Source organism: Trichomycterus rosablanca, chromosome 19, assembly GCF_030014385.1.
Source record: "Trichomycterus rosablanca isolate fTriRos1 chromosome 19, fTriRos1.hap1, whole genome shotgun sequence".
NCBI classification, from domain to species: domain Eukaryota; kingdom Metazoa; phylum Chordata; class Actinopteri; order Siluriformes; family Trichomycteridae; genus Trichomycterus; species Trichomycterus rosablanca.
The window spans coordinates 25,600,199-25,627,441 of NC_086006.1; the positions used below are offsets into that span (position 1 = coordinate 25,600,199).

At 44.2% G+C, this 27,243-nt stretch overlaps 1 protein-coding gene across 3 annotated transcripts in view; it reads right to left on the bottom strand.

The window, feature by feature from the left end:
* Positions 1-27,243, bottom strand: part of dlgap4a (discs, large (Drosophila) homolog-associated protein 4a) — a 120,162-nt gene that overhangs the window by 39,095 nt on the left and 53,824 nt on the right. For 2 of the 3 annotated variants that reach the window (XM_063015738.1, XM_063015736.1), the window contains exons 2-3: positions 2,587-2,948; positions 370-1,218 (exon numbers count right to left, since the gene is read on the bottom strand). In XM_063015738.1, coding sequence (XP_062871808.1) covers positions 370-1,218; positions 2,587-2,880 — 1,143 coding nt within the window. In that variant the 5' untranslated portion in view covers positions 2,881-2,948. Of the gene's footprint in view, positions 1-369; positions 1,219-2,586; positions 2,949-5,502; positions 5,547-27,243 lie in introns of those variants that run through there. The other variant, XM_063015737.1, reaches the window with a different exon arrangement.

The window sequence follows — 27,243 nt, forward strand, 5'->3', positions numbered from 1 at the left end:
TTCTGCTGCTGTGGATCCCCCATTGCGTTCGAGAAGGGTGTGTTGCTGCTCACGCACCCTCCAACCCGTGTGCAGTCCTAGCTTTTATACCCGTTTTATACCCGTGCTTCTGTGGATTCGCACTTGAGGCTCATTCACTTTCTGATAAGGAACCTCGGTCTGCTAACCAGGGTCCTAACACAGCGTTTGAAGACGCCACCCACTTAGTCCGGTCATCCCACCCAGCAGACCAGTAGCAGAGCCGAGATTCGAACCAGGGTGTTTATAATCTCTGCGCTGGTGTGCTAGTGGAATATCCCGCTGCACCACCTGGGCACCATTCGTTAACGTTTCTGACACAAACAAAAGTGAATCTTAAAATGTTGTTACCTGTAGGAAGCTGGAGGTTAAATCCTGGTTGTAGGACTTGGAATTGAGGAGCGTTTGATTCACTGTGGCCGTTTTGTTCTGTAGCACTTGCCTCGCCTGGCTGAGGGTTAGCGTTGACCACGAGGCTCTTTTCGCCAGTATGGTATCCCCTGCCTGTACACCCACAGGGGTTGCAGCTGGTATTTTTAGCTCTCCACTGCTCTTGGAGGTCTTAAGAGAACGGTGGGCACCGATGGTATTATAGCCCTGTACTTGGGTCCTAGGTGGCGCCTGGCTGTCTGACACTGCCCTGCCCAGACTCATCATGGTTAGCGGGTTACGGTAAGCAATGGCAATGGGACCGGATGTCTCCGTACTCGGTGCTTCGTCCTCCAGAGCATCGTCCGAGCTCCAGAACCCGGGGATGCTGGGCCTTCCCTGCTGCTTAGCACCCTCCGTCTTTGCACGATCTTTGCTCTTGGAGCGACGGGTGACCTTGGTAACATCGGCTCCCTGATTATTCCCTTTGCCCGCTGAGGGCTCCATGGACTGAGCCTTGGAGAAGAGTTTCTGGACGGATTGCACCAGGTTGCGTATGCGACCGGGGCTCTCGCTGCGCTGTTTGCTGCCCCGACTGCGCCTGTGAAACTGAAGCGTGCTGAAGCCATCGCGCTGCAGGGGAACATGCCGCTCCAGCTGGTCCAGCAGGCCGGACGGGAGGCGGTTCATCTTGGCCGCCGCGGCTGAAGAGATCGTTGCCGTTCCGCTGCTGATCATAGGGGCTACCGAAAGTCCAAGACCCAGGCCCGTTCCCAGGGACGCGGAGGTGGTGAGAGTGCCTGTCCGAGAGCCCGTCTGAGACATGCATCCCTGCAGCAATAAAACAGGACATTAAGACCGGCTCGATTTAGCATTACTCTTTATCTGAGACGATCCCAGACCAGTCTGTGGGACCAGCGAGTCCCCACTGCTGTTTTATTTTGTTCTGACGATGTCTAAACCACGGAGTGAACTGTAAATGAACCTGGTCCAGTGTGTTAACGGATTTAGAGGAACAGAAGAGTGTAGTCCCTGTTGTGTAGGCTGTTCTGTTTAAAAGCTTTTCCTGATTTAACACAGAATTGACTAAGAGAGCAAACGTTGACAACGTTGTTTCTTCTTCTCGTTTCATCTACTACCTGTCTAACCTCTGCTAAGCATCATCCATATTTTTATAACCATGAGATTTTACTCTATTTCTAATAACCATTTACTTTATTTTACATACATTTGAAGTCCTGATACTTTTTGTGCTATTTTATGTATGCATTTTCTCCCTTTCTAACCCAGTCTAGCGTAGCCAGTTAGTCTTCCGCTGCTGGAGACCCTGATTGCATCCAGGGAGATTTAAATTTACATTTCTGGCATTTAGAAGACGTTTTTATCCAAAGCGACTTACAATTATGACTGAATACAGTTTGAGCAATTAAGGGTTTAGGACTTTGCTCAGGGGCCCAACAGTGACAACATGGCTGTAGAGAGGCTGTAGTGAGGCTTGAACCAGCAACCTTCTGATTGCTAGTCCAGTAACTTCATCGCTGAGCTACCACTGTCCTTGAGATGTGGTGTCTAATTTGTCTGACACATGCTCCATCCGACATGTGTGTAGTTCACCGACCGCTTCTTATTCACCAGTCTCGTGCATGGAGAGTCGCTGCTAACCAGGGTCCTTACACTGGTCTTTTTCCACACACCAGACTAGTGGCCAGTCTTGTCTGCTGCAGGCATTGCCAAATGTGCCTGCTAGGGGGCGCCCAGCTGGTTGGTGTGCTAGTGGAAAATCCTGCTGCACCACCTGGGCGCAGTTGTAGCCTAGTGGTTAAGGTACTGGACTAGTGATAGAAAGGTCGCTGTTTCAAGCCTCACCACTGCCAGGTTGCTACTGTTGGGCCCTTAAGCAAGGCCCTTAACCTTCAATTGCTTAGACAATATATACTGTCACAGTACTGTAAGTCGCTTTGGATAAAAGTGTCTGATAAATGCTGAAAATGTAAATGTAAATGGCCGCCAAAGTCCCAATACTTTTGTCCATAAAGTGTACATGTTCCTCACAAGTGTAGCATGAGGATCTTACATTAACATACATTTATAATAATAATAATATATAATATATAATTATATAACATACATTTATATTAATAATAATATTCCTATACATTCTAAACAACATCTTTACATTCATATATTCAAGAATCTAACCTGTGTGTAGTCGACCTGCTCGGCCTGGGGTGGGAACTGGAAGCGAGGAAAGGTGCTGCTGGTGGTCAGCTGGTTGTTGAGCGGTAGAAGGCAGTCGGACTGCAAGGCGATGGCGCTGGTGGGTGGGAAGTGATGCATGTGGGGGTCCAGGGTGCCGTAGTGGCTGATGGACGGGCTGAGCAGGTAGGTGGCGTGAGGATCCGGGGTCAGGGGGCATATCGGCTCCTGGGGACCCGCCACGGGCATGCAGGAGTCAGATAAATGACGGCTGTGGGTGGCCCCTAAGCCTTTCATTGCTGCGCAGGGTCCCGTTTAGAACATGATCCCTGAATAAATGAGTCTTCAGCCCAGCAGGGCGCCCCCTGATGGAGAGACAGAAATACACGCTTAGCGCAGAACATCAGAACGTATTCTCCTGACAGCAGGCTGGTACAGAGTACCTAAATAAACTTCTACATCCAACATTTCCCCAAATTACACACTGTACCTAACAGTATGTCAGTATTTGTGCCCTGACGATCTGATTATACAGTACGCAGTTTGAGATTGAGGTTAGCAACTGTTTATTTTACAAAAGTCAGGCTTTACAGTTAGAGTCTCAGGTTATTTCTTATAATATGGTTTAGAATGTGATATAACAGCCATTGTTTATATAATGGTAGCACATAGTTAACATTAGCACATCACTTAAGACTAAACTTTAGCCTACCATGAATTAGTCCTAAACAGAAACAATTCCATTTTAGTACCAGAGTGTCCATGTACATCATTATACATACTGTATATAAATGTATTTATTAGTAGCCAAACAAAAATGCATTTTTATGCTACATTTACTTTTTATATTTGTAAATATTTTTATTTTATTTTTTGTATTGTATATATTAGATTATTTTATTGGGTGTAACTGGGACCTTGGGTCATAATTTCGTTCCACCTCATGTACCACATGTGATGTGAATGACAATAAACCCTCCTTGAATCCTTGAATCCTTGAATCATACCTGCTATTTTATATGAGCAGCGTTAGCACACAGCTAACAAACACCTAAGATGCTATTTCAACAACTTGAAAACAAGCTAGACTCAGGTGCAAACAGATGTCAGTATCAAGGTTTCAGTATGCATCAGTGTATTCTCAATGATTTATTTAATACAAGCTAAACGTGAATATGATCCACAAACATAACTCTGTGTTAGTGAAGTTAAAACAACTAGCAGCTCAGCAGGTTAGCCTAGCTTTAGCTTTTCATAACAGGTACAATGCCTGTAAAGATCTGAGGACTTGGATATCTGATTATGAGTTAAGTATTGGGGTACAGGCTCAAATTTGTGGAGCTGGTCAGTCACGTCCCTCTAAAGATAAAACTGGATGAGGTTATGATTTAAGTATTAAAGTATCTGGGTGACAAATTAAAAGAAAAAAAACCCAATACAAGAAGAATATTAGTAAGGCTTTTAGCCTCAACAAGAAGCTTCACTGCACCTGCACTGGTTTAAATGGTGTTGTGATAACTGTAGTTAACAGCACTGTCTTAACCTGTTACCCTAAAAGCTCTAACAGGTCGGCCAGTTAGCCTAGCTTTTGCTTCTTATAACAGGTACAATGCTCTTGGATATCTGCTTATGATTTGAGTATTTGGTGTCACGTCCCTCTGAAGATAAAAATAGATGATGTTACGATTCATTTTTGTTGGATGTTCTCAGTAGGTTCTTGTTTTAAAGTGAGAAATGTGATGTGACTGTCGTTAATCATTTGACCCTAAACCAAAATTGTTAAAAAGGATAAATAAATGCAGACCGTTCAAGATCCTGACATGTGAAATTAAAAGTAAATTCACGGTATCTAAATAATCTACAATTTAATAGAAGGAAAAACCCTACCTCGAAATATATTAATAAGGTTTTTATAGGGTGAACATACGTCCTCTTTTTCCCAGACTAGAAGACACACCTTACTGTGGGGTTTCTACTGATGGGAGCAAGTAAGTGACGGTAAACTAAATTAAACTTTAAAACACTTCAAATAAGCCAGCTGAAATGACTGTGCAATACACCAAAGAAACTAAAAAAGGGATTTTTATTTATAGGCAACAGCTGTTTTTTACTTGTTGTTGCTTATTTGTTGTTTAGAGCTAAACGCTAAATGGAAAAGAATAAAATTATCTGGCTATAAAGGCATTTGTTAGTTGTCTTGTTAAAGAGCTGTTTTCTTATTAAAGTTCAATAACATAGTTGCATTATTGATGCATTGGCCAAATATTTAAACCCCTACCCCATACACATTGCCATGGTGCCACCAGTTATATGAAATTAACCCCCCGAACCAAGTGTCTTCTTTTTTTGAAAACCAAAATATGGTCATCCTAGTTTGTAGCCACCACAAGATGCCAAGTGGTTCAAATGGTGTTGTGATAACTGTAGTAAACAGCACTGTCTTAACCTGTCACCTCAAAAGCTCCAATGGACAGTCAAATAGAACAAGATCTGGTGACTGAGAGGAACATAAAGCGTATGATTTAAATCATTTTTATACCCATCAAACCATTCAGTGACTCCTCAAACCTAGTGGCACTGTCAGACTACTAAGTGTAACGGGTAAACATTCAGTCTCTTGGTGTATGCTACTCATCTGTACCTCAATAAAACCCTTGTTAAGGTTAATTAGATCATTTTTCTACACACCACAGAGGTTGGTATATTGAATAAAAATTCGATTCATTTTATAATACAGTACAAACTGTCTGGAAGTGCTTGTAACAGCATCTGTTCCTCCACTCATTTATTTGTTTACTCTGGAAATTCTATCTCATCTGTACATGCAGGAATAGGTGTGAAAATAAAAAAAATACATCTATTGCACGCGTCCTGTTTCTTTATAGTGAATCAGGACCTCGAGCCATTCCTTATACTCACATTTTAGTTTCACACTTGCATGGCAAACTTCCCTCGATGCGCCATCACAGCCTAGAGTGTCTCTGAAAGTCATTCACAGCTTGCACTGCTTCCTCCTCTCCTCGCTTCTTTGCTACCCATTTAACCTTCTGTAATTCGCTCCAAGCCTGAATTGCCGGTGACGCCGACAGAATCATCCGCACCCATCCCAGCTGCGGCCCCGCTGTTCCCCATTCACAAAAATCAGCGCCATTCTCTGCCGCGCCGTCAGCCTCGGTCACAAAAGCAGCCCATCAGCATGCCAGGCACAGCCAGTTCTAAGCGAGTGCTGCATTGCACTGCCTCAATGGGGCTGAAGCGCCGCTGCTTTACAATACAGATGAGTCACAAGGCCGTCAGAAGGGCTGAGAGACTTGTTAACATTCAGCTAGCATCTGCCTAACCTCAACATCTATCCTCGCGAACGCCGCGGCTCTTCACGTGACATCGACCGCTGACTGTTTACAGCCAAACGTGTCGAGGCCTCGGAGCAGCTGAAGAAAGCTTTCAGAGAGACGTGAGAGAGAGCAAAGTTAGGTCACTGTTGCTTTAAAAACAGGAAAAAATGGTCTTGTTGGGTAAAAGCACTTGAACATGAATGTGAAGGTGCCCCGAATGTGTCCACATAACATAAAACAGTTCCAGGAATTTAAATAACACTATTTAATATAAGATTGCTTTATATTGGTGGTTATTTCTGCTCTTTCTCCAATTCTATAATATAATTCCTCTGTGCTTGCACCACCACCACAATGGCTAAGGAGAGCCCCAGACTATCACCTACCCCCACTATCATGTATAATCATGGACCACTACATTACACCAGCCGTACTGCACTATTAATATCCTTAATACACTCTCACAGTGTTATAATTAAACATTATATTATTTATTATTCATTCACCTCCAGTAACCACTTCATCCTGACCAGTCACGATGGGTAAAGCCATATTTAGTTATTATGCATGTTTCCAACTATTCTTATATGCATATTTACTCTATGTAATTGAGGGAAGATCTTCCTTAATTACATCCATCCATCCATCCACCCATCCATCCGTCCGTCCGTACGTCCATCTATCTAAATAGATGCCCACTTCAAATTAAGACACATCAGGGCTAGAAATTAATGAAAATAATGATTGTGAGCCAGACCTTCTCATCTATTTCTTGTCCTGTTCTCATACATCATCAGTGCCTAACTGCACATCCATCCAGCCATTTAATTATCCATCCATCCATCCATCTATCCAGCCGTCCAACCATTGATCTGTCCATCTCTCCGCCCATCTATCCATCCATCCATCCATCCATCCAACCATCCATCCATCTGTCCATCCACAAATCCATCCATCCACCCATCAATCCATCCATCTGTCCATCCATTGATCTGTCCATCTCTCCACCCATCCATCCACCCACCAATCCATCCATCCATCCATCCATCCGTCCATCCATTGATCTGTCCATCTCTCCACCCATCCATCCACCCACCAATCCATCCATCCATCCATCCATCCATCTATCCAACCATCTATCCATTCATCCACCCATCCATCCATCCGTCCAGCCATTGATCTGTCCATCTCTCCACCCATCCATCCATCCATCCATCCGTCCATCCATTGATCTGTCCATCTCTCCACCCATCCATCCAACCACCAATCCATCCACCCACCAATCCATCCATCCACCCATCCATCCATCCATTGATCTGTCCATCTCTCCACCCATCTCTCCACCCACCAATCCATCCATCCACCCATCCATCCATCCGTCCATCCATTGATCTGTCCATCTCTCCACCCACCAATCCATCCATCCATCCATCCATTCATCCATCCATAGACACCCACTTCAAATTTAGACACATCAGATCTAGAAATAAACTGGAATGTCGATTGTTTGGCATCACTGTTTGGCATCACAATTGTTTTTTACCCAACTGAAGTGGCACAGACCCAGAGACAACTTCATAATATTCTGGCCTTCCCAGAGGGTAAAAACTTTACAGTCGCAAAGGGCATCAAACTTCTGAAATGAAACATCCATTTGGAATAATAATCCATGGAACAGGTGTCCACATACTTTTGGCCATATAGTGCACACATAGTTTTTTCTTACTTACTACACAACTACTTGTAAAATAAACCACAGTGAGAGTAAACAGTTGGTTGATATACAGCTTTTAGGCGCTCTGTATTATGTGTAATGATTTCTTGGCTTGGCAGACATTTCTGCCCAAGGCTTTGCTACAGGATGGCAGCGGCGTCAGGATCCCCAACAGCCTGTTGATGTGCAGCTCTTTTTTTAAGAGGTTTTATGAAGATCAGTGTGGTGCTACGAGAACACCAGTCACAGACGGAGGCAGGTGTGGAGTCATGTTGTGTTATAGTAACTGACACCAATGCTTCAATGTATTTAGATGGTCAGTCTAGGAGATGTTTGTCCTGGTACAATCTAGGACTAGTTTTCATTCATTTGTTTTACCACCACTTTATCCTATTAAGGTTTGTGGTGCAACATATTCAACAGTGGTTGTTTGGCAAAGCCAAAGCTTGATGCCTAAACCTTGATCAGTAGCTCAGAGCCATACCTAGTAAGCCAGCTCTGCTCTAAGCTAAGCATTTGCTCTCATTCACAAACAGCTAATGGACTAAAACACTACTCTTGAGGGAGTTGACTATTAATTAGGGTCGCACTTATAGCACATTTGGGTTAAACTATAATACATCAATAGCTTTGTGATTACAATATGCTCCTGACAAACTGCTATGGACATTAGGTGCATTTTTCATCACCACCACACAATTATTCACGGCTACCTCCTGTAGCATTTGCTTCGACTCATCCAGGGCTGGTAATGACTTATTAAGTCAGTTAGACTGAAGTGAAGATTATGGTTTCTCCAGGGACTGATGGAACAGAATCTATAATGCAGCACTGCAGACGGCACGCCGTACGCCTTCTTTCATTTTAACAGGCGATGGTACAGTTAAGATCATTTTGCTCTTGGTGGTCTCTGGAGTGATAATCCCTCCTGGTGGTGACCTTGGCAGATGCCGGGTACGAATGCAGGGTACTTGATAAGCAGACTTGACCCCTGGCACAGGGTGAAATGTGGAGATTTGGCAGCCCATTTCTAGAGGCTGCCTGAATAAAGCATTCTGGAGGACAGATTTGTGACCAGGAATATGTTTAAAGCAGAAAGGTTGAGACAATCAGACCCAAAACACTGCACCTACTCTAAAGTATGGTGGTGGTAGTATCAGTGTGCCGACAAAAAAGCTGGCAAAACTGAATGGGAGAAACCATAATATATAGAAGAACATCCACCTGGAGCGAGTTATCGCTCATGAGGCGCAGGAGATTGTCAATCAAGAGTCGTATCCAATTTCCCGATTGCTTTACGCTTTCTCTTTACTGATGCTGACCTTCGCTTCTGATTGAGGAGAGCGAGACTGTCACACGCCCCCTCCGACACGTGTGCAGTAGCCTACATCTTTTCACCTGCAAGAGGCGAATTCATATGCGGATCCCTGATCCACAATATTCCTCAACTCTGTGCAGACGCCATCGAACCAACCAGCAGAGGTCGTAATTGCATTCGTTACGAGGTCCCTATCCGGCTCCCACCCTGTATGAACAACAAGCCAATCGTTAATCATGTAGCCGCCCAGCCGGATGGCAGAGCTGAATTTCAAACCAACGAGTTCGAAATGTCAGCTCTGGTGTTCTAGCGTGTTTTACCGCTGCACCACCTGAGCGGCTCTTTATAATAATTACCATTTATTCAGTTTTAATATCTGATCAGTAGTGATATGCCAAGTACAAGAATACACCACTGTCATGCACTTTGCAGACACTTTTATCTTAGGCAACTCTGCTCAACATTGGCAGTTTTTTTGTGGGTGAGATTGAACCCTCTACCTTCTGATAAATAGTCATTGAGCTACTCATTTGTATTCACTTACCTCCCAGATGAAGAGAAAGTAAAGTGCCAGACTGCAGATTTTCTTTGTAAACCTTGAAGACTTCTAAATGAGGTAATAGACTACCTGCTGAGTCCTGGATTGAACGATCATTCAGATGTACAATACTGCATCGTCTGGAATGATCCTGGGTTCCTGTTGCTCTTCCTATTGTTTGGAGCACTTTTTAAAGCTCTCAAACAGATATATGGGTTTCATGAACTGCTGGCACCCTCATGGACAATACAGCCTTTGCTGCATACTTGGTCTTTTCTCATCAGTGCTAAGCTGGATGAAAGAGATGAGAGGAACATTGGAAAGACAGCATGTAGCTATCAAAGTAGACAAGGTACTTTGTGGTGCCCCATGTGAGGTACTGTTTGAATTTTTTTATATAGAGAAAGTGTCTCACAAAGCTGTGTTTGCTTCATGTACATTTTAGGGAAGGTTTAAGTAAACTTGGGTCTGTCTGGAAACCTGGTGAGCTGCCTTGCTGCCTACTGCCTACCTGATTTAGCTGCCTCAGTAGAGAGGATTCTAATAAGACATCAATTTATAAGGCAGATTATTTAGACGCTCTACTCATACAGCGATTACGCCAATTATGTCACCGCAGTTAACACAGCCTCAGACCATTCAAACTGACGGGCTGAGTCGACACAACCCACTAGCATGCCAGCTAACGTCTCCCTCCGTGTACCGAAAACGCTTAAACTGTCCCTGACAAGTTCGAATTTGTAAATAAATGACATTTGTGCACCTTTATACAAATAAAACATCAATGAGAATTTATTTACATTTGAAAGAACTCTGTTGGTTGCTCCTCATTCATCCGTCATATTTGTCATTTTTTGTGAGAAAAGTCATGCCGCACTGAATGCTGGGATTGCCTTCAGCGCTAAGGAAGCATCGAACGCGCCCTCATTATTCAGTCAGATTATCTCTTAGCATTATGGCGCCTCAGTAAGAGCATTTTAAGGAATCTAAGAATTTAGACACGCCCTCTTCCTCTCAGGAGTGTAGGATGATGTAAAATGCGTCTCTGTAGAGAGATCACTGAGTTTTCAGACAGACCCACTGAGTCTCTCCTGACCCCCAGCATTACAGACTGTAGTGTGTGGTGAAGAATGACAGTCAGTGACGGGCATCATGTGCACATGGAACGACGTACAGGGAAGACCTGGAACATCTGTGCAGATTTATCTCATTCAGCACACAAACTGTTCATCATCTAGAGCCAAATCCTCCAGATTCATAAATAGCTTCTATTAACAGGCTCTGAGATTACTCAACGGGTCCTCCTCCTCTCATTTTACACCTCTACATACCTCATCATGATGTGCCATATAGCACCGAGCGCAAATACTGGATGTATATTTATAAACTACATTTGAAATGAGACTAATCGTGAAACTGGGGCAGCAGTGGGTAGTCCTGTCACCGCACAGCAAGAACGACCTGGGTGGAGCTACTGAAAATTGCCCTACGTGTGTGTGTGTGTGTGTGTGTGTGTGTGCGTCATGTGATGGACTGGGAACCTGTCTGAGGTGTTTCCTTCCTTTTGCCCAGTGAATCAGACACACCGTGACCCTGACCAGGATAAAGTGGTACTCTGAGACACTATGAGGGGTTTGGCATGTTTTCTCTGGGTGCTTTCCTTTGTATCTTCATAAAACATACCAGTAGATGAAAGGTTCTCCTCCAAATCGCTGCTTATTGTGAGTGTAAAATGATCAGGTGACCCTGTAATGCACTGATGCCTTGGCGTCCTGTCTGAGATTAGTACTTTGTCCAGTCATAGTTCGCGGGATGGGCTCCGGAGCCTTCTAGACCCTAAACAGGACAAAGTGAGGGTCACTGAAGATACAAAATGAACTACATCAGTGGTTCCCAACCCTTTTCTGCAGTGCCCCCCCTTTTGTAGATTTATTTATTTATTAGGATTTTAACGTCATGTTTTACACATTCATGACAGAAACGGTAGTTACTCATTACACAAGATTTATCAGTTCACAAGGTTATATCGAACACAGTCATGGACAATTTTGTATCTCCACTTTGGACTGTGGGAGGAAACCAGAGCACCCGGAGGAAACCCACGCAGACACAGGGAGAACATGCAAACTCCACACAGAAAGGACCCGGACCGCCCCACCTGGAGATCGAACCCAGGACCTTCTTGCTGTGAGGCGACAGTGCTACCCATTGAGCCACCAACCAAGCAATGCATGAGCATGACAGACCAAAATAGTCTGCACTGTAGGATCCACAGCTGCTTGATTAAATGCTCTTAGCATTACACCTACAACAAGGTGCAGCTGTGGATAATTGGCAGTAGACCAATCATGATGGGAGAGAGGGGCGTGACAGAACTCCATGCTTCTATATTTTATGTATTTACTAATTCTGTTACATACAATATATCCTCATGTAAGAGCTCATCTTCCACCTAGAAACCTTGTAAAAGAGATCATGTGACCAAAACACATTCTGAGTAGTTAAGTGTGTGTGTTACTACATTCAGTGTAAAACAAAGATAAAAAATGAAGCTTACTCATTTACTCACTTTCTTAACCGCTTATCCAATCAGGGTCGTGGGCGGGGGTTGCTGGAGCCTATCCCAGCTTTTTAGTGGACACAAGGCACACAGTAACACCCTGGACGGAGCGCCAGTCCATCGCAGGGCAGACACACTTACACACACACACATTCACCTATAGGGCAATTTAGTGTCTCCAATTAACCTGACTGCATGTTTTTGGACTGTGGGAGGGAACCGGAGCTCCCGGAGGAAACCCACGCAGACACTGGGAGAACATGCAAACTCCGCACAGAAAGGACCCGGACCGCCCCGCCTGGGGATCGAACCCAGGAGCTTCTTGCTGTGAGGCGACAGTGCTACCCACTTAGCCACCGTGCCACCCAAAAACGAGGTTCATTTCCATTAAATTACTACACGCAAATGGCACTTATTAGGTGAAACGGCCATCAAACATTGTAATCTGTACAAAACTGTGACATCTTGTTGAACAAAACTAAATAAAGTGATAAATCACTTGTACAGTGGAATTAATACAAGTGACCTGCATTATGCATCTCAAATTAATGTGTAACTATAACAAACTATCACCCACTGCAACAGCTCCCCCACATTGTGAAGCACTAAACTACATTCAGAAAACTGCAGAGCTCCACACCTCCTGCTTAGATTCCAGTCCCTTGGTAAATCTGACATTTAGCCATGCAATTATTTACTCTCATGCAGTAATGATTACTTTTACAGGGGCGTGAGATCTACGGGGATCACACGGGCACGTGGGTACCGTGTAGACGAGGGTTCTGAGTGTCACCCCTGCTTTTCAATCTCAGAGGAAGATAAGAAATAGAGACTCCGCCACCACTCAAACACAATCGTGCTCCTGTTCACAGCAGGAGACCCGCCGAGGGAAACGTCCGAAAGTGTGGAAGAGTTACGTTACTCGATCTCCCCATAGAGTGATGAGCTGAGCTGAGCTGAGCTGAGGGGTGTGTGTGTGTGTGTGTGTGTGTGTGTGTGTGTGTAGAGAGAGAGAGAGGACGTGTTAAAGTGTGAGCAATGGTTGTTTATGATAAGAAGGTGTTGCTCTGGGAGGGAAATGCTATAACTTTGTTCTTTCTGTTGCAGCTTTTCTGCATGACTGTGTTCAGTCCCACTGATTCCGGTCTATTTTTATAGGAGAAAATGCTCTAAAAAACCTATTAAACTAGTTCAGCAAAAGCTGCACACAACAAATCACTCAGCCAATCATATTTCAACATTTAGGGAAGGCTCCTTCCTGTTCTAGCATGACCGTGCCCCTGTGAACAAAGCAAGCTCTATAAAGACTCAACGGCTTTGGACTGAACTGGAACATAAACTGAGGCTTTCTCGACCAGCATCAATAGCAGTCCATACAAACGCTCTAACTAAATGGGCACAAATTCCAACAGACATACTCTAAACTCTTGTGAGACACATTCTCAGAAGTGTGGCTGTTGTTATAGCTGAAAAGATCACACAGAGGTCACTCAGTGAATGAAATGAGGGGCGGCACGGGTAGTGGGTAGCACTGTCTTCTCACAGCAAGAAGGTCCTGGGTTCGATCCCCATGTGGGGTGGTCTGGGTCCTTTCTGTGCGGAGTTTGCATGTTCTCCCTGTGTCTGCGTGGGTTTTCCCCGGGAGCTCCAGTTTCCTCCCTCAGTTCCGCAGTCAGGTTAACTGGAGACACTGAATTGCCCTATAGGTGAATGGGTGTGTGTGTGTGTGCCCTGTGATGGACTGGCGTCCTGTCCAATGTGTTACTGTGTGCCTTGTGCCCATTGAAAACCTGGGATAGGCTCCAGCACCCCCCGCCCGCGACCCTGATTGGATAAGCGGTTATGAAAGTGAGTGAATGAATGAAATGAAAACAAGCTCATGCTTAGGTGTCCAAATACTTTTGGCCATACAGTGCATTAATGATTTGTGGCCCATTAAGACATGGTTTTGTGCTGAAGTTCTGAAATCTGGTTTAAAGAAATTCCAGTAGCTTGTACATAGAGCTCTAATCTCTTACATCAGTGCCGGACCTCAAATATGCTTTTGGACAAAAGAGGCACAAATCCCCACAGACACACTGTAGAATCTTGTGAAAAGTGCAGTACTATTCCCAGAGCAGTGAAAGCTGCAATAGCCACAAGTGGGTGGGCAACTAATAAATGTGGTTCTGAAACAGGATCTCCAACAAGCTCAAGGTCAGGTGTCCACATCTGCAGACACCCTGGTCAGGGTCACAGGGTCACAAGGTCTGGTGCTGTATGGAAACACTAAGCACAAGGCAGGAATTCACAGTTTGTATTGGCATTGAAGGCAGTTGTAGCCTAGCGGTTAAGGTACTGGACTTGTAATCACAAGGTCGCTGGTTCAAGCCCCACCACTGCCAGGTTGCTGCTGTTGGGCCCTTGAGCAAGGCCCTAAAGCCTCAATTGCTCAGACTGTATACTGTCACACTACTGATAAAAGTGTCCTGAATAGGGCAGGAATGGATCCAAAGGCTTATTCTAGAAACTCCACCAACACACTCACTCACTCCTTCCCAGGACCATGGGCCCCAGGGCCCCTGGAGTCGCCTGACACACCCCAACAGACATCCCCACCTCTTGGAATCCTAATTTAAACATATAAACGTTATGGAGTAAAAGCAGCATTTTGTAGTTTCCTTCTATCACGTCTTTACAAGCTGTTTCATCCAACAACAGAGCATCAGAGCAACGTTTGTCATGGTAACGCGCTCCTTTGAAGTCGTCTATTGATGTACGCAGCACCTTCCTCTTTATTGATCCGAGCAGGTATAGAGGAGAAATGGAAAATGAGGCTGAGCTCAGGCTTTGATGATTCTCCAGCGCCGCGGTGCTAATAAAGACAAGTGCTCAGTCCATCATCAGTCATTGAGACAAGCAGCTTTTTATTATCGCTGGGTCAAAAAAAACACGTACCTTTCACAAAAATTACCTCTGAAAAGACAGAGTTTAGTGCTGATGTTACTGCTTTTTTCTATAAAGAAGCAGACGACTGCCACTTGTGTCCTTTAAACAAACAGAGGATCTGGGTGCAGTTCAGTCAGGGTCAAACCCTTTTAGTGCTTTTTATATATAGTAAAGACTGTTAGACATTTACATTTAGCAGACGATTTTATCCAAAGCGACTACAGCACTGTGACAGTATACAATCTAAGCAATTGAGGGTTAAGGGCCTTGCTTAAGGGCCCAACAGTTGGAAGAGGTGGGACTTCAACCGGCAACCTTCTGATTACTAGTCCAGTATCTTATCCACTAGGCTACAGCTGCCCCTATTGATTACCAAGCCAAAAGTATTGGGACGCCTGTCTATGACCTTGTTGGACATTCTTTTTCAAAAACAAATGGTATTACAATAGAATGACCTCACCAAAGCTGTTCAGTGTTGCTGAGGTCAGGGCTCTGTGCAGGACACTGGAGTTTCTTTACTTCAAACCATTTCCCTGGTGGAGTTTGGATGATCTTCCCGTGTCTGTGTGGGTTTCCTCCGGGAGCTCCGGTTTCCTCCCTCAGTCCAAAGATGTGCAAGTGAGGTGAATTGGAGATACAATTGTCCATGACTGTGTTTGACATCAAACTTGTGAACTGATGAATCTTGTGTAATGAGTAACTAACTACCTGTCCTGTCATGAATGTAACCAAAGTGTAAAACATGACGTTAAAATCCTAATAAAAAGGGCCACTCAGGTGGCGCAGTGGTAAAACACGCTAGCACACCAGAGCTGACATTTCGAACTCATCGGTTCGAAACTCAGCTCTGCTATCCGGCTGGGCTGGGCGCCTACATGAACAACGATTGGCTTGTTGTTCATACAAGGTGGAAAGCTGAATAAGGACCTCATAACTGATGCAATTACGACCTCTGGTGGCTGATTGAAGTCGAGGAATAATGCTGATCAGGGTGTGGCTCTCTGTACACAAAGCTGATCCGCATATTAACTCACTTCGTGCAGGTGAAAATATGCAGTCGGCTACTGCACACGTGTCGGAGGGGCATGTGTTAGTCACGGCTCTCCTCAACCATGAGTGGAGATCAGCATCAGTAGAGAGGAAGCGATCAGGTAATTGGATACGACTGGATTGGGAGGAGAATTGGGAAAAAATCCTAATAAATAAATACATAAATACATTGTGCACAGGGGTACAGTCATGCTGGAACAGGAGCGGACCTTCCCTAGACTGTTGCTGCAAAGTTGGAAGCATATTATTTCTTTTATATAATTTCTGTCCATACAGTGTTATTAGTGTTTCAGCATGTGGGGGAAGGTTCGCACCACTGCTTGTATTTTGTATTTTGTATTTGTTGAATTAAACTCGTCTCTGATGACTGTGTGTAGCAACACTGAAGATTTGAATCCTGAATCCCTGAGGTAGTGAGCTAGCGTGATTTACTGCTGCGCCACCCGAGCGGCTACACATCATCATTTATTTCATCTCGAATGATATTCAAACTTCCCCACCTCAGATTAGTGTGTTTACTTTAACGTCTGCTTTTATTATGTGCATTTTTCGTCAGATCCTGAGACGAAGGACATCCGGAGTCACCTCAGAGCATCCGTCCAGTCCGGAGCGACCTCGGATCTGACGGACACTGACGTTTTACACAAAAGGGGCTTCTTCTCTGACTGTAGCCTGTGGCTTCGAGACTAAAATGTTTTCAGACACGAGTGCCGTCTGTTATCAGGGGCGGACAGATTGCTCCGGGGCGAGCAGCGACGCTCGGCCGGGGTCGGTAACGGTCATGGACACGCCGGCAGAAAACATTAGCCTCATGCTAACAATAGACGCCTGAAGTGAATGTGTTTTGATTTGACGTGTTTCCGCTGCATTAACGACGCGATCTTTAACACATCAGCGCAACAACACAGACGACTAATGAAACTAATCTGCCAAATAAATGAGGCTGTTTTCATGCTGCTGACGTGATGCTGGCAGACTGGAATAATCAGTCTAGATGACAAAAGTATGTGGACACATTGCTGGACATTCCTTCAATAAATTATGGACATTATTGTGGCCGACCAGTGTGGCTACTCTCCACAGTGTCCACTCTCCTTGGAAAGCCTGTGCAATTCATCCCCAAGGTGCGTAATAGACTTGAGGTCAGGGCCATAATCCAGGCAGTGGTATCCTAGTGGTTATGGTACTGGACTAGTAATCAAAAGGTCACTGGTTTAAGCCCCACCACTGCCAGGTTGCCGTTGCTGGGCCCTTAAGCTAGGCCCTTAACCCTTAATTGCTTAGACGATATACTGTCACAGTACTGTAGGTCGCTTTAGATAAAAGCGTCTGCTAAATGCTGAAAATGTCTTTATGGATGTTCTGTGCACAGGGGCTTCCCTAAACCATTGGCACAAAGGTAAATAAGCACTTAATTCATTCATTTATTCATTGTCTGTTTTACCAACACTTTATCCTGGTCAGGGTCGCTGTGGATCTGATCTAATGTGCAAATATCAGGAAACACGTCAGAGAGGTTGCAATTGCATCAAGAGCACACACACACACACACACACACAGGGCATTTTTTAGTAGTTCCTATTGGCCTGACTTTGGACTTGTGGGGATGAAACCGGAGCACCCGGAAGAAAACCCACGCGGACACAGGGAGAACATGCAAACTACACACAAAAAGGACCCTGGTCACCCAGGCAGGGAATCAAACCCAGGCCCTTCTTGCTGTGATGCGACAGCGCTACCCACTGTGCCACCATGCCACCCAAGCACATAATTTATTTGATAACATTAATTTTATACACCCGTTAGAAGTGATTATGCCTGAAAGACCTGAACTCAATAATTAGGAAGGGTGTCCACATACCGAATAGTTGGACTACAGTCAGTAACTGTATATCCTGTATACTGTATAAGTGTTATATGTGGTGAGTTTATCTAATAAAATGACAGGTAGGTGCATATAAGGTTATTTTCTTTCATTCATATGGTTTAAATATGGGCAGCAAGAAGGTCCTGGGTTCGATTCCTTTCTTTGTGGAGTTTGCATGTTCTCCCTGTGTCTGTGAGGGTTTCCTTCGGATGTTCCGGTTTCCTCCCACAAGTCCAAAGTGTTTCTGAATGCAGTAAGGTCAACTGGAGCTACTGTAAATGCCCTGAGTGTGTGTGTGTGTGTGTTTAAGTGTGTGTCTTTGCCCTTTGATAAACTGGCGACTTATCCCAGTGAATGAATGAATGAATAAATGAATAAATGGTTGGATTGTTTATTCAAGCCCCTCTTGTGCATTTGATTGCAATTTCCAATTAAATCCTGCAGGATCACTAACAAGAAAAGCATAGACAGGCTTTTATGCTCCGCGGCTTTAATGAGCTTCTTTTCCAGGAAGAATACCATCTAGATTAGCGGTGAATGTGGCAGCGAGTGACATCCCACTCTTTTATATCATTAAAATGCTGAATGGAAGAAATCTCATCTGTTAGAGTTGTGCTTTCTCATTAAAGCTCCCTCCTGCACGAAAAAAAAACAAACACAATCTGAGGAGACTGTAGGAGGAAAATAACCTTTCCTTTAGGCTGAAAGGTAAACACACACAACCCATAAAACACTTAAACCCCCCGATTAATACTATAGATCATCACCTACTGCTCCCATTTCCTTATTTATTTTTCTGCATCCTATCTGCATTTGCTTTACATTTCTCTTAATGTAATCATCGCCTGTTTCTCTGCTGCAATGCTTATGGTGCTTCACCACCCAAACCCTGGCTGAGAAGAGCTGAGACCTTCATGCCCTACCTACAACATGCTCAGCAGTGGAGCGCTCAGAGCCCCACATAGCACCTAATTCTGAACCGTTCAATGCAAATAGATTCCAAACCCTCCCAAGCTTGAACCAAAGAATAGTAGATTTATTTATTTATTTATTGTATGCATTTTACCCCAATTTTCTCCCAATTTAGCGTAGCCAATCCGCCAACCGTCCAAGGAGGGTGTTTATTCGCCTGACACACACTCCCTCCAATGTGTGCGCAGTCCTACCAATTCCGTCTTATTCACCCATACTTTGGTGGCTTCGTGTACGGAGAGCCACGCCTTCATCTCTGCGCTCCTCCACTTTCTGTACAGGCACCCTGGGCGACCAAGGTCCTTAGACAGCATCAATAACCCCACCCCTAAGTCCAGTCCTTCCCACTCATCAGACTTGAGGTCAATTATGCCTGATAGAATATGCATGATGCGGTAGCCGAGCCAAGATTCAAAACCAGGAGCTCAGAATCTCGGCATTGGTAGAATAGTAGATTTTTTAGCTTGAACTGTGACGACATCTGTGGGTGTGTTAAGTTGTAGAGGGAAGAGAAAGCATGTTCACTTCTGTTGTGTGCTGTGCTGTCCCCTACTGGCCTATTGCCCTAAATGGGGCGTCCTCAGTTCCAATAAAAACTGGACTAAATAGTGCCAAGGGTTATCCAGAACAGAGAGAGAAACCATGAACTACATGAACACCCCACTCCTAATGTAGGGACCAGACAGCTGAATCTACACTGCACGCCAACAAAGCCAAACCAACCTCCATCCATCAGAGACAGACAGTTGTGCTTATGGGCACCTAACCAGGTTGATAGCACAAACTGGGATGGGACTGGTCCTGGAGAGCCAGCGCATTAGGACCCACTTTGCTGTTCCGCCTCTATTTGCTCATTCACAAGCTATTATATTAAATTCATAAAGACTAAATCCAAGCTGCCGTATTTCCCCGTTGTACACAGTCGGTTCCTGGCAGGATTTAATTTCATGATTTAATATGTGCATGTCGTGTGTGATAAGGAGGGAGGAAAGTGCAAGCGGAACCCAGAGGAGGACGAGTACAAAAGAGAACCCTGCCGTCTGGACTCGGCCGTCTTGGACTGAATTGAGCTCTGTAAGCTAATTACTTCATTATCCTCGATTACAGCTTCATCCTGATCAGGCCTGCAGTGGGTTCAGCGCCACCCAGAAATCCTTTTGTGTTAATTTACATTTACAGCAATTAGCAGACACTTCTGTTTAAAGTTTCTTATAGTTATGACCATATATGATCCAACCTGAGGAGGGTACAAATCAATCACAGGGTGTCTCATACACTGATTTATACTGGTCAGGCTTGAGGTATGACTGGGGCACCTAGAAACTGTTTTTTACAATAGACGTTGTCTCAAAGCAACTTTACAGAATCCAGGACCGACAGACCAAAATATAAGGTTAGGACCAAAGAAGGATGCGTGCAGATGATGCTAAATAGGTTTATTACAAAATCACAGTCCAAAGGCAAGCAAAAGGTCGATAACCAAACAAACATACACAAAAAGAGGGAATCCAAAGACGAAGTCAAAAAGAAGGCCAAAAGTCAAAAACCAGAAAGTACAAAGAGTAATAATAAGGCTGGGTACGCACTGAATCAGAGACGATACCTCGCAACGACCTGAACGAAGCAAACAGCTTAAATAGACTAAGGAACAGATGAAAACAATCAGTAATCGGGTGAAGCCGATCTCAGTCTGTTTCCACTGGCTACACCTGTACAGAAACACCCTGGACGGGGTGCCAGTCCATCACAGAGCATTACACACTTACCCATCTTCCAATCAAAGTATCCAGAGTAATCCCCAAAGAAACAGGAAGACCGTACCAGACCCCAAACAGACAGTTACCAAAGGCTGGGATCAAACCCAGCTCCCCAGGGCCCTGGACATGTGTGGAACCGACACTACTGGTAGCACCACCCTGATCCATTCTGCCCTATTTAATGCCATTCATTCATCTTTAATGATCGTTTCATCCTTTACACACACACACACACACACACACACACACTGCAGACTGGCTGCAGGCAGGATGTGGAAAAGGATTTTCAGTGACAGTGGCTCGTTCCTCAGGGGCTGAAACGTCAGAATGGAGGAGCATGGAGTAAGATCTGCAGGGTGAAGGTTCATATTAGCTCCCCAGTGCCTTCCTACACGCTCAGCTCTACTGCCAAAAAACAGAACCAAGGGTTATTTATTTTATCAGGAGTTTAACGTGACGTTTTCATGTTCATGAAAGGAAAGGTAGTTCCAGGTTACCCATAATTCATCAGGTTACACCATCACAGCCAATTTTGCATCTTCAGTTCACCTCACTTACACGTCTTTGGACTGTGGGAGGAAAACGGAGATTTGAATCAAACCCAGGACCTTCTTCCTACCCACTGTGCCACCATGCCACCCCAGAACCGAAGATGTCTGACTGCTGAATCATGTCCATGTCCAGGGCCCTGAGGAGCTGGGTTTGATCCCAACCTTTGGTTACTGTCTGTATGATGTCTGGTATGGTCTTCCTGTTTCTTTGGGGATTACTCTGGATAGTTCCAGGGTGTTCCCCACCTTTGTGGCCTGGGTGAAATGTACAGTACGTCATGGCAGTCCTTCAATGACAATGATTTCTGCAACTCTGCTGAGACTCAAAAACAAAGTATCAGGCAACCATTCCGTCTGTTTGTACTCTGTTGGTGCTTATAGGTAGTAGATGATGCTAGGCCACCAAATCTGGGGTCCAGGGTGTCTGATCCACTCAACAAGGAGGTGGTTTTATTGTTATGGCTGATCGGTGTATATGTATATTTATTATACACCTAGCCAACTTGAGAGTGATTAGTAGTGGTACAGGCACGGTTTTCATGATAAGCCACAGCAGTAACATCATACATAAGCAGTACTGGATTAATACAGATATCATCTTCGTACTACTCATTTTTGGTCTGTAAAAAAATATGTTCCAGCGCTCGAGCTTGTTTGACAGCAGCAGATGTTTCTGCTCACAACAGACCAGGTTGTCAGATGAAGACAGTTTCTGTGACATCTCTCATACTGACGCAGTGATGATTATCTCCTATAAACGAGCATTTCTGAAGTTCCTCACGGTGAAGAAGGTTTAGTGCAACCTTGCAAATGCTCTTCAAATTATCAGCGAGGACGTGTTCTCGCTCTCTCCGACACTCCAGCACGCCTTTGTTCCCCCACAAATCTAATCTCACTTTGAGAAACAAGCCGCTACAAGAACACATTATAGCAGAGAAATGCATTACAGGGGGCTGGGAGGAGTGACGAGCCCGGGGGGAGAGAGCTGGTCGAGATGAGGGAAGGGAACGAGAAGGTTCAGGTGATCCTCACAGACCGACGTGAACAGCACACTGGATAAATCATTTCAAATTAGATTTTAGATCTGTAGATTCTGCCGTCGTTCACGCTTGAAATGTTTCGGCCGGCGCACATTAACCAAACAACGTAGTAATTTATAAACAAGTGTCACGAGCAGCTCCAGTGATCGATTCGGCCTCCGTGGTGAAATCCATCTCTGACTCGCCGCGTGAAAAGTTTACCACTAACGCTCGAACCAATATTTAGGACTGAAGAAGACAGCGTGGGCTCCAGGCTGCACGAACTGGACCATTGATTGTTGCTAATGTTGGACACTGAACAAAAGCCTGAACCAGCAGCTGCTTAAATAGAATCCTAATGTTAATATAAAAATAATAAACAATAATAACAGCTCATGTGATTCACAGTGGTGAAGTATTTGGACACCTGATCATGTCGGTCATCCCATTTCAAAAACAAATGTCTTTAAAATCGAGTGACTCAGTCATACCTACACCAACCAGTCATAACATTATGACCACTGACAGGTGAAGTGAATAACACTGATTATCTCTTCATCACAGCACCTGTTAGTGGGGGGGATATATTAGGCAGCAAGTGAAAATTTTATCCTCAAAATTGATGTTAGAAGCAGGAAAAATGGGCGAGCGTGAGGATCTGAGCCGGTTTGATGAGGGCCAAATTGTGACGGCTAGATGACTGGGACATCTCCAAAAATGCAGCTCTTGTGGGGTGTTCCCGGTCTGCAGTGGTCAGTATCTATGTACAGTGGTAAACCAGCGACAGGGTCATGGGTGGCCAAGGCTCATTGATGCACGTGGGGAGTGAAGGCTGGCCCGTGTGGTCCGATCCAGCAGACAAGCTACTGTTGCTCTAATTGCTGAAGAAGTTCATGCTGGTTCTGATGGAAAGGTGTCAGAATACACGGCGCAGCGCAGTTTGATGCGTATGGACTGCATAGCCACATACCAGTCAGTTAGGAAGGTGGTTATAATTTTGTGCCTGATCAATGTATAATATAATATTATATTTATGTGTATGTCTTGTACATGTCTTTGTACTGTGGGAGGAAACCGGAGCTCCCGGAGGAAACCCACACAGACATGAGGAGAACATGCAAACTCTACACAGAAAGGACCCGGAGCGCTCCACCTGGGGATCGAACCCTGGAGCTTCTTGCTGTGAGGTGACAGTACTACCCACCGAGCCACCGTGCCACCCTTCATCAGTTATTTAACTCATCGTACTGGCAGGAATGTTAAAGGAGTTTGGTGTGGCTCTGTAGCTTTTTTGTATTGAAGTGGTGCTCAATAATTTAGGAAGCCTTTTGATCATCACATTGATCCTTACTGCACAAATCAAACTTTATAAAGACATGATGACTCCACATTCCAACAAGCTCATGGTCAGGAGTCCAAGTATATATATATATACGTATATATATATATACAGTGTATCACAAAAGTGAGTACACCCCTCACATTTCTGCAGATATTTAAGTATATCTTTTCATGGGACAACACTGACAAAATGACACTTTGAGACAATGAAAAGTAGTCTGTGTGCAGCTTATATAACAGTGTAAATTTATTCTTCCCTCAAAATAACTCAATATACAGCCATTAATGTCTAAACCACCGGCAACAAAAGTGAGTACACCCCTAAGAGACTACACCCCTAAATGTCCAAATTGAGCACTGCTTTTCATTTTCCCTCCAAAATGTCATGTGACTCGTTAGTGTTACTAGGTCTCAGGTGTGCATAGGGAGCAGGTGTGTTCAATTTAGTAGTACAGCTCTCACACTCTCTCATACTGGTCACTGAAAGTTCCAACATGGCACCTCATGGCAAAGAACTCTCTGAGGATCTTAAAAGACAAATTGTTGCGCTACATGAAGATGGCCAAGGCTACAAGAAGATTGCCAACACCCTGAAACTGAGCTGCAGCACAGTGGCCAAGATCATCCAGCGTTTTAAAAGAGCAGGGTCCACTCAGAACAGACCTCGCGTTGGTCGTCCAAAGAAGCTGAGTGCACGTGCTCAGCGTCACATCCAACTGCTGTCTTTGAAAGATAGGCGCAGGAGTGCGGTCAGCATTGCTGCAGAGATTGAAAAGGTGGGGGGTCAGCCTGTCAGTGCTCAGACCATACGCCGCACACTACATCAAATAGGTCTGCATGGCTGTCACCCCAGAAGGAAGCCTCTTCTGAAGTCTCTACACAAGAAAGCCCGCAAACAGTTTGCTGAAGACATGTCAACAAAGGACATGGATTACTGGAACCATGTCCTATGGTCTGATGAGACCAAGATTAATTTGTTTGGTTCAGATGGTCTCAAGCATGTGTGGCGGCAATCAGGTGAGGAGTACAAAGATAAGTGTGTCATGCCTACAGTCAAGCATGGTGGTGGGAATGCCATGGTCTGGGGCTGCATGAGTGCAGCAGGTGTTGCGGAGTTACATTTCATTGAGGGACACATTAACTCCAATATGTACTGTGAAATACTGAAGCAGAGCATGATCCCCTCCCTCCGGAAACTGGGTCGCAGGGCAGTGTTCCAGCATGATAATGACCCCAAACACACCTCTAAGACGACCACTGCTTTATTGAAGAGGCTGAGGGTAAAGGTGATGGACTGGCCAAGCATGTCTCCAGACCTAAACCCAATAGAACATCTTTGGGGCATCCTCAAGCGGAAGGTGGAGGAGCGCAAAGTCTCGAATATCCGCCAGCTCTGTGATGTCATCATGGAGGAGTGGAAAAGCATTCCAGTGGCAACCTGTGAAGCTCTGGTAAACTCCATGCCCAGGAGAGTTAAGGCAGTTCTGGGAAATAATGGTGGCCACACAAAATATTGACATTTCAGGAACTTTCACTAAGGGGTGTACTCACTTTTGTTGCCGGTGGTTTAGACATTAATGGCTGTATATTGAGTTATTTTGAGGGAAGAATAAATTTACACTGTTATATAAGCTGCACACAGACTACTTTTCATTGTGTCAAAGTGTCATTTTGTCAGTGTTGTCCCATGAAAAGATATACTTAAATATCTGCAGAAATGTGAGGGGTGTACTCACTTTTGTGATACACTGTATATATATATATATATATATTTAACTAAAAGCTGATGTCTTATGCTATTAACATAAACCACTGCATACTTTATTTAGCGATACGTGCTTGGATATTTTATCTAGTAAATAATTCAATGCAGGAATCAAACTATCAGAAGGTGTTTCAGTGTTAGAATGATATGCTAACTTAGCTTTAGCATCGCTCCCAGTTATGAAAGTGTTTGTGTGGTTTAATTATTCATGTCTGTCTAAGTTTCATGAGCTTCTGAGCCTGACTAAAAAAAACATCCAGCTCCGTCATGACCACAGGCCTCGAGACGGTCCGGTTAATTATGCATGCTCATCTACATATAGAATTAGCATATCTGTACCAGCATGTTCTGAAATATGAGTGTAAATGTCCTGAAGCAAGCTGGACGTCAGAGAGGTTAGTATTTTTAAGAACCATTTTTGTTCAGGTTACATTTTCTATCATCTACGTTTTAACAGATAAATCAGTAGACAGGAGCATTTTGGACGCCGCTGTTCAAAATTCATTTTGTGTTGATTTTATATGTAAAAAAAGGTTCTGCACGACCTCTACAGGACTAATTTTGTTTACTTTATTTGCTAAACACACTAAATCTGACCTCTACTATATGGACAAAAGTATTAGGACACCCTTAAGTACTCTTAAGTAACACGCAGCATTTACCAAGAAAAAACAGCTCATAATATAAGGTAAACTGTTTCCTCAGCCATAAAACCTCATCTAAATAAATGAAGCACCAAGGTTGTTTTTTTCGCCTGTGTTTTTTCCTCTGTTGTTCTGATTAGACACACTCACCTGTGTAACAGCTGAGATACATAACAGCTCGACACGCTACACAGCGCATCGTCTCTCCGCGGGTGCTCGAAACGTCCAAGGACAAAAAGCAATCTTGTCTGAACACACAGTGAAACTTTAAAACCAATCAGGTCTTCCATTGTTGGGCTTCAGGGGACGGGCAGCTCTCGTTAACCTTAACAGAGGAGCTAACGGGAGCAAGCTGCAGTGATGCTCTGTCCCTCTGGCGTACCGAACACATCCAAGCTTGTGGTTCATCCATTCCTTACTCGCACCAATCTCCAGAAAAGATAAATAAGAGCAAAGGAAACTGAGGAGACCTGAATTACAGCTCAGACAAGCGAGGAACTGAGGAGATCAACATACAAACTTAGAATCAGAACTGTGAGGAGTCGAGCTGAATGTTTAATTACATTCCAGAGATCTGATTTCCACCTTTTTGGACACTCAAAGAAGCTTTAAGGGGAAGCAGATTTTCATGTGATGATGATGATGATGTGAAAGCAGCGGTGCATCAGTGGCTACACGCTCAACCGAAGTGCGGAAACTTTTTGAGGAACTCTTGTATGTTGTAATTAGTTCATTTGTGCACTTTATTATGACCTGTCATGCATTTGCATTAAGACTAATAAGGTACATTTCCTAATCTACACCACTAATCCTCTCCCACCTTCGCTGCGCTGATTGTAAATGATAAACTCATACAAGAATAAAAAACCATTTTTCCTCCAATTGTCTCACTTGAAAGTTTTAAATGACATTTTAATTACAATAATGTGCAAAGTTGCTCTGTAAGTAATTTGGCAGGAATTTAGTATCATTAATAATGCAAAAACGGCAAGATTTACAGTGTATCACAAAAGTGAGTACACCCCTCACATTTCTGCAGATATTTAAGTATATCTTTTCATGGGACAACACTGACAAAATGACACTTTGAGACAATGAAAAGTAGTCTGTGTGCAGCTTATATAACAGTGTAAATTTATTCTTCCCTCAAAATAACTCAATATACAGCCATTAATGTCTAAACCACCGGCAACAAAAGTGAGTACACCCCTAAGAGACTACACCCCTAAATGTCCAAATTGAGCACTGCTTGTCATTTTCCCTCCAAAATGTCATGTGATTTGTTAGTGTTACTAGGTCTC